The 7,434-nt window shown below is 36.6% G+C and overlaps 2 protein-coding genes across 6 annotated transcripts; one reads left to right on the top strand and one right to left on the bottom strand.

Annotated features, from left to right (window-relative positions):
* The first annotated feature begins 1,304 nt into the window (after positions 1-1,304).
* LOC135160972 (phospholipase ABHD3) lies at positions 1,305-4,763 on the top strand. Its single transcript, XM_064118181.1, has 7 exons — positions 1,305-1,552; positions 2,333-2,502; positions 2,867-3,077; positions 3,275-3,387; positions 3,888-4,125; positions 4,194-4,359; positions 4,436-4,763. Exons 1-7 carry the CDS (start codon positions 1,457-1,459, stop codon positions 4,663-4,665), a joined length of 1,224 nt encoding a protein of 407 aa, XP_063974251.1. The 5' UTR covers positions 1,305-1,456; the 3' UTR covers positions 4,666-4,763.
* On the bottom strand, positions 4,737-7,016 carry LOC135160974 (peptidyl-prolyl cis-trans isomerase E-like). 5 transcript variants are annotated; one of them, XM_064118182.1, is made up of 4 exons: positions 6,841-7,016; positions 6,305-6,474; positions 5,512-5,868; positions 4,737-5,086 (listed from the first exon to the last, which is right to left on the bottom strand). In XM_064118182.1, exons 1-4 carry the CDS (start codon positions 6,869-6,871, stop codon positions 4,769-4,771), a joined length of 876 nt encoding a protein of 291 aa, XP_063974252.1. In that variant the 5' UTR covers positions 6,872-7,016; the 3' UTR covers positions 4,737-4,768. The 5 variants fall into 5 exon arrangements, with proteins under 5 accessions (XP_063974252.1, XP_063974254.1, XP_063974253.1 ...); XM_064118184.1 differs by lacking the exon at positions 6,841-7,016 and adding an exon at positions 5,926-6,165 and having other exon boundaries at positions 6,305-6,445; XM_064118183.1 differs by lacking the exon at positions 6,841-7,016 and adding an exon at positions 5,954-6,165 and having other exon boundaries at positions 6,305-6,445.
* Between the last annotated feature and the right edge of the window lie 418 nt (positions 7,017-7,434).

Raw genomic sequence — 7,434 nt, 5'->3', positions numbered from 1 at the left:
CGTACAGAATATTTCACTGATTAATCCCCAGTATAATCACCATTCTCAATCCACCAATTTCACCGTTCAAATCGAAGATAGTGAAAACTGCGTGAGTTCCGGCGGAAATGAAATTCGTGATGAGATTTTAATCTCATTACACTTGTGTTATCACATTTGGACAAATGAAATGGATCTCATTTCCAACTACCTGTGTTGAATTCTTAGTCAGGTGATTTTCATGGTGCACATTGCATAATCCAATTCTCGTAATATAAATTTTTATTTTTATGGTTTGTGAACAACGATCGAATAGTATTTCCACCCCCAGATAAAAAATATATCCAACGATATGGTGCATTGACCGATGGTTGTAAATGAATCAAATGTGAATAGGTTTCTACGACGTAGCCACGAGAACATATATCATCATATATATCTTGAGTATATAGGGTCGATGAGGTATTTCACGTCAAATGAGTCAACCTCGAATCCCTCCTGAAAATTTATGGCAATGTTTCATATCATTGAGAGCTTCGAAAGACGACCGATTTTTCTTTCCATTTTTTCCCATTTTTTAGCTGTCGAGTTCTAAATCATAATTTATTTATTGCATATCATTTCATTTTTTTTAATTTTGGTGAGATGATAGTTATCATTATGAATACATTTAAGTGGAAAAAGCAATTAGACGTGGACACTGGAATAAGTCCAATTTTCACACATTTCCCTTCTTGAGTTCTGTAAACTACCATAAACATCGCTTATCCGCATATGTTCTTTGCAGACTGTACGGAAAATTGTATTTAATTGCCTGTAATTATCAGGAAAATGGATAAGGGCATAACAGACATATATGTAAACTGATAACAGTGGGAAAATAATATAACGATAGTGGAAAGGACGAATGTTTTTTTTATATAGTCGCAGCCAAGAAATATTGCAACTCTCTACTATTTTTATGTTCATATTTACTATTCAAATTCCTATGTTATCTTTCAATTTACATAGTTTACCTCATGAACATATCGGGATTTTGATTCTAGGAAATCTAATTGGTAAAATGACATATTTTTCACTCATTGTGCATTGCAAATTTCATCTTTGACGTTGCTTTCTCCATCATCTCCGGCACTTGACATGTTACTCTCCACGAAACTTCTGCCATAATTTTAACTGAAGCTGTTTCTACAATGTAATGAGTGATGTAATAGCAGTGCAATATATCAACCGCTATATCTCATTTATTCCTCCCCAAACCCTCCCAACTGCATTACAAATTCCCCCACGGCACTTCCAAAGTTCCCGCTCACACGTCGGTATTATCGTACCCCTCAGTCTCGTCGAAGTCGTGACACGAGTGCCAGGTTAACTCTTGTCGATAAGAAAAATTGCTCAATCATTTCACTTCCAGTGACTAATCTGACAAGTCAATAATTCAATTAATCACAGTAAGTATTAGGTTGTTGTTTTTAATATGCTGGAGGTACTTTGCGAAGTGCCAAAAGTGGGCTACGGATTATCCCTGCTGACTGTTGGCTATTTAGTTTATTATCTCCGGGAGGCTGTCAAGGTGAGTAACAATCTATTGATCCCGGTGTATATATATATCGTAAGCAACGCGCGCTGCACTTTTTGCATCCCGACCGAAAAAAACTCTAATTGGCCTTGGAAACCATGTAAAATGGTCTAAAATGTAAAAATACACTATTTTTTGAAAATCTCTTTTAAAAAAAATATTGGTGGGTAAAAAAATTTTAAAAAATTTGAAATTTTGTCTCAATAGGTAAAAGACGAGGCTAATTCACCGGTTGAGAAACAAGTTATATTGTTTGTTTATAAGAAACAAATGCTCGAAACTGTCAATAAATTCCAAAATCTAATTTAGATAATACCGATTGTATATGAATTTTGTCGAATGCTATCTGGACACTGATAAATCGGGTTTTTGAAATGGAATGTAAAATGTCATCATGTCTGACTTAAATACACCAACACTACTAATTAAATCCCTTGTACTATAGAATGATGTTTATGTCTTCCTGACAAATAAATGTAAAACAAATGTAAAACTAAAGTGCACATAATTAGGCAAAAAGCTGGTGCACATTGGTAGTTTTCCTTTTGACGGAGCCAGCTTAGAATTGCAAAAGAAACGACGTGTAATCGAGTGCATTCGATGACTATCAGCCGAATGATGGATGATAGCCACGACCTGTTATACATCAGTTCAAGAACCACAAAAAATCTACTTGCGATTTATTCCCTTATCATCTTCACCGTTTCACCCCAAAGTTAATTAACTCATAAATTGAATGGGTAATTGATGATGCCCGAATCTTATCTGCTGCAGCCACCGCAGTTGATTTGTGCTGAAGGCCCATTTCGTACCTTCATTGAGGAGAATGTGGCAATTATCTGGAGTAACTTCTGGCCGGCATTCTGGTGCTATGAGGCACGAGCGCAAACGGTTTTAGCGAGTATTTTACGGACTATCACTCTACCCCACGTAAAATACCGCAGGTAAATTTATTTGCCATCTCCACATCTGAGAATGAAACATTTTTCTTTAATGAGTACATTTTCGTTTCTATTTGGAAACACATACTCACGATTTGCAAGACAATGATATCAGTAACGAAAGGGAAAAACGAGATAGTCACGTTTGACTATTGATCAGTTTTTTATGAATATCTCGGAATCTAAGGAAGATAGGAAAATATTTATCATATCCTTTTTTGTAGAGCGAGTTGAGGGCTATAATCAATGTTATTATAAAAAAAACGCTAGCTCTTTTAGATTCGGAGATATTGTTGCAAAAGTCACCTCAGAGATAAGTGAACTTATATCGTTTTACCACTTTACTATTGTATTGGCTCCTTTGCAGAGAATTACTGACCTTAAAAGATGGAGGCCAGATTGCACTTGATTGGGCAGATCAGGGTTGCTCCCCCACATCTCCAATAGTTATAATTCTCCCTGGATTGACGGGAACAAGTCAGTCCGAGTACATAAGGTGCCTTATCGCAGCATCCAAGAAGGCCGGGATCAGATGTGTTGTTTTTAATAATCGGGGACTTGGCGGGGTTCCCCTGAAGGTGAGCCGACACTCGTTTGTATTTATAGAACAATAGAAGTACATCAATTGATCAATTCCCATTCCATTTTTTGAGGGGCTACTCACTGACTACATCGTAACGCTCCAATCTGATGAAATCAATCTAAAATTACCTTTAAATCAATGTTTGAAATTTACATCTTGAATAATTCAATTTTGTGCTTGAAAAACTTATAGACTCCGAGGCTATACTGTGCTGCTAATTACGATGATTTTAGCGAAGTTATAGACCATATCAAGGAAACCAATCGAAGTATTCCTCTCGGAGCGACTGGAGTATCAATGGGCGGGTAAATAAACACATGTTTACTCTGGCATGAATCTGGAATGAATATTTCATTACAGTAAAGTATTTTGTGAGTAAAAAAAACACTGTATATTTTCCCAAGCACATCCTCACTCACCCAATTGGTTATTAATGGTAATTATTAACGAAAGAGATGCGACCGTGCATCAGAGACCTCGATGTGCTTGCAGAAGACTTGTGTAAAAAATGAGACTCCATTAATTTGTTAAAAAAGATTTTGAATTTACTCAGGGCATTTCAAGATGATTCGCACACCTGAATAAATAGGTAGATGCTCGTTAAATGCAAATATATATTAGACCGAAGTTGTTGAATCCTGAGGACGAAAAATAATGAGCCACATATTTACTTGAAGACTAGTCTTCTTTCAAAACTAGCACAGAATTTATGGATTCAGTGAGAATAAGACAAGCAGTGATTCCTTTGAACATACCATTTCCCTTTCTCCATGTCAATGGTTATAATCTTATTTTAATGTTTTAGATTAATTCTAGGGAATTATTTGGCTCAACACGGTGCATCTGCAAGAGAAAAAGTAAACGCCGCATTTATCGTGTCGGCACCCTGGAATATAACGGAAGCTGTTAAGAGCTTCGAGAAACCATATCTCAATTTACTGTTGAATAGATATCTTGCTGAGAATCTGTGCCAAAATATCAGACGAATGGAGTCTTCCAATAATATCATGTTCTCGGATATAAACGTTGAAACAGTATTGAAGGTAAAAACTTAATGAAGGGAATAAAATTGAAAGTTTTAAATGTTTTTACGAATATTTTGAATTTTCAGAGTAAAACAATTAAAGAATTTGATGCAAATTTTACGGCAAAACACTTTGGTTACAAGGATGTAGATGATTATTATGAGAATGCATCGCTTCATAATAAATTACATCTCATCGAAGTTCCTGTTCTGTGTCTAAGTGCAGCAGATGACCCTATGCAACCACTTGAAGGTAGATCTAATACCGAGGAAGGGGTTTTAAAATTGATGTAAAAAATATAAATGATGAAAATAAATTATATTTTTAGGAATACCAGTGAAAGAAGCTCGTAAATCTAAAAATGTCGCTCTTCTGGTGACGGTACGAGGTGGCCACATTGGATGGCTCGAGGGATTCTGGCCACTTGGCGAGAAAAGTTACATAGGCAAACTTTTTTCCCAATATTTTGGCAGTGTTTTTGACGAGATGAACGACATTTACGAATGCCACGAGTCGAACGATTCCGAAGAATTGCATCCAACATCGTTCAGAACATAAATTTATTGAACAATACCCAGCTCATAGAGCTGAAGGAAAATCAATATCACCAAGAAAATAAATCCTGACAATTTATAGATTTAAATATTTATTAAAAATCGTTCTAACTTAATTCACCGCAGGTGCTAATGACAACTTTTTGAGAAGGTGTCCCAGCTTTGCTACCAAACTTTTCAATTTTTTTCAAAATATCCAATCCACTCAGAACGTGCCCAAACACCACATGTTTATTGTCCAACCAATCAGTTCGGGCTGTGCATAAGAAAAATTGTGAACCATTGGTATTTGGTCCTGAATTTGCCATTGACAGAATCCCAGGACCTGTGTGTTTCAATTCAAAGTTTTCGTCTTCGAATTTATGCCCATAGATGGATTTACCTCCAGTGCCATTGTGATTCGTAAAATCTCCACCTTGACACATCTGATTTTATTATTAAAGATTGCTACCAGTTAAAAGGTATTATGTTTATAAATTACAATTAGAGGAGCACTTTGGAAACTTTTTCGTCCGTTAAATGTTTTTCTATTTTTCTAGTCGAACCCTACAACTTTCCTTTGAACCCCTTCAATAATTACTGATAAATATAATCGTGATTCGTAGTTTTATTTCCAATTAAAAAATTGTTATCGTTACTTGTTAGTCAATAGATACGAAAATTCTACTAGGAAATTTTATGAAACGAATTATGTAATTTTTATGCATAGAATAAATGACTTCTCAAAGAAAAAATAACTACTTCAAAAAATTTCTCAAAGCAGAATAATTTTTAGTGCAATAATGCGTTATACTCCGCGTTCATTGTAGTGCTCCCCCCCCCCCCCAAAATGGTAATTTAATAAGGATACAAAGTCTGGAATGACTCGATGAAACGTACTCCCCTGATATCCATATCCCTTCTCGTGTGTACAGAGACATCGAAAATTCTCCGCAGTTTTAGGGACAATATCCGCTCTCAGCATCATAATAATCCTCCCCAGCTCGTGTTTACCAACGGTTATATCGAAATAAACCTGGGGATTACGTTTTTCTTTTATCGTCGCTGAAATTTCCGATTTTCCGGTTTCATCTTTACTAAGGGTTTCGCCGGCGTGCTCTTGCAGCCACATATCATCCGCCCATACTGGCTTCGATGAGCCCTCCTTTATCCTCTGTGGCTTGGCTATGTTTACTCTTATTGTTCTCCCAAATAATTCGGAATCATTCTGGAAAATGAGAAAAGGATCATAAATCCCTTGGCCATACAAGATCAATGAGCTCACCAGAATATTTCACTCATCTTCATCATACTTCACTTAAAAAATTGCTTCGGTCATTTCATTTCCCATTTATATTTTAAGAAGACGTTATGTCGATGGAGATGGAACGATTTTTTTTCCTCTTCAACAAAGTTAACAATAGAACCAATTTTTATTTCCAAATTTAACACATTTCTCAAGAAGTTTCTTGATTTATTAACATCTTATGATAGCAAGTTAGCAGTGGCAAGGAATTGCGAGATTCTAAAACAATATTTCTAGCACCGATGACAAAAATTTGTAATAATTAACTTTATACTTGAGTAGAAAAAAATGAAGAACAAGCTCATTCAATACGCATCTTAAGAAGACTGCGATTATCATACGGTCAATCAGTGCTTACCATGTTATCGATGGCAGCCAATGCATCTTCAGCCAACTCAAATTCGATGAATGCAAAGCCTCTGTGCTTTTCTGACTCATAATCAAGAGGAATTTGAACGTCGACAATTTCACCAAATGGGATGAATGCAGCATGGAGAATTTTTTCATCTACTTCCTCCGCAAGACCACCTGTGAATAAATCGATGATATAATGTTCCCCAAGTCAATAACAGCCCAAAACAAACACAACCCTGGTGTGAACTGATAAATTTTTTTATTTCATTTCACATGCTCAAACTATGGCTATCTAACTGTCCACTATTGCAACTATTTCAATAGTATGACAAAGAAGGGGGGGGGGGGTAAAGTTAATTGTCACCATTTGGTTCGAACGGTGTTAATTATCGTACATTAGAGATAATGAGAGCTTATATGATCCAATTCTTACAAATTTTACAGAAATGTTTTTCAATTTATTCAATCGAATTGGTCCAAGGATTGAAAGTACAATTTAGAGGTTAGATTATCATTAATTCACTCAGGTCGTTCGCTTACCCACATAAATAGTTCTCTTCGTATTATTCATATTGCATCAGGTACAAAATATCGAGAGAATTTCACTACACTGCAGTATCGTTATATTAAGATAATTTTATGAACAAATTGATAACTGTTTGTTTACAATGAAACGCCGGTTGCGCATAGGCCGCCAGAAGTCGAAGATGGCGCCCCCAGCCAGGGGGGTCACTACTAAGTTGACATGGACCTTTACGTTACTTGACAGTCTTTGTCTTTGTCAAAACAGCAGACAAGTACCATCCAACGTCGTGTGTGACGCTGTGCACTGTGTGTGTTCCACCTGGCACACAGAGGTCGCCACTTCCAGAAGCCTGGTATGTGTGAGGGTTCCGTCTGTGGTACATAGGGGTCGCCACTTACAAATACCCGGTAGACATAAGGGCACACGTGAGGCACACGACAGTGTTAGTAGTGACCCCGGCCGTTGGCGGCGCCACCGTCGATTCTGGTGGCTACCAGCGACAAAGAAAAATCCTCATGTGGATAGGAGACAGATGACTAGCTTTCTACTCACTTGTACTGAGGTTAAAATCTTCCGTTAACTTCTCATTCATTTTTAAATAAATTATT

Source organism: Diachasmimorpha longicaudata, chromosome 3 (assembly GCF_034640455.1).
Source record: "Diachasmimorpha longicaudata isolate KC_UGA_2023 chromosome 3, iyDiaLong2, whole genome shotgun sequence".
NCBI classification, from domain to species: domain Eukaryota; kingdom Metazoa; phylum Arthropoda; class Insecta; order Hymenoptera; family Braconidae; genus Diachasmimorpha; species Diachasmimorpha longicaudata.
This window is presented reverse-complemented; position numbering and strand designations above follow the sequence as displayed.

Coding starts and splice junctions, on each gene's coding strand:
- LOC135160972 (XM_064118181.1), top strand. CDS start 1,457: ATGCTGGAGGTACTTTGCGAAGTGCCAAAAGTGGGCTACGGATTATCC. Junction 4,126..4,193: donor ACGTTGAAACAGTATTGAAG/GTAAAAACTTAA, acceptor TTGAATTTTCAG/AGTAAAACAATTAAAGAATT. Junction 4,360..4,435: donor CCCTATGCAACCACTTGAAG/GTAGATCTAATA, acceptor TTATATTTTTAG/GAATACCAGTGAAAGAAGCT.
- LOC135160974 (XM_064118182.1), bottom strand. CDS start 6,871: ATGAATAATACGAAGAGAACTATTTATGTGG. Junction 6,475..6,840: donor GAAGAGAACTATTTATGTGG/GTAAGCGAACGA, acceptor ATTTATTCACAG/GTGGTCTTGCGGAGGAAGTA. Junction 5,087..5,511: donor ATCGAGTCATTCCAGACTTT/GTATCCTTATTA, acceptor TAATAAAATCAG/ATGTGTCAAGGTGGAGATTT.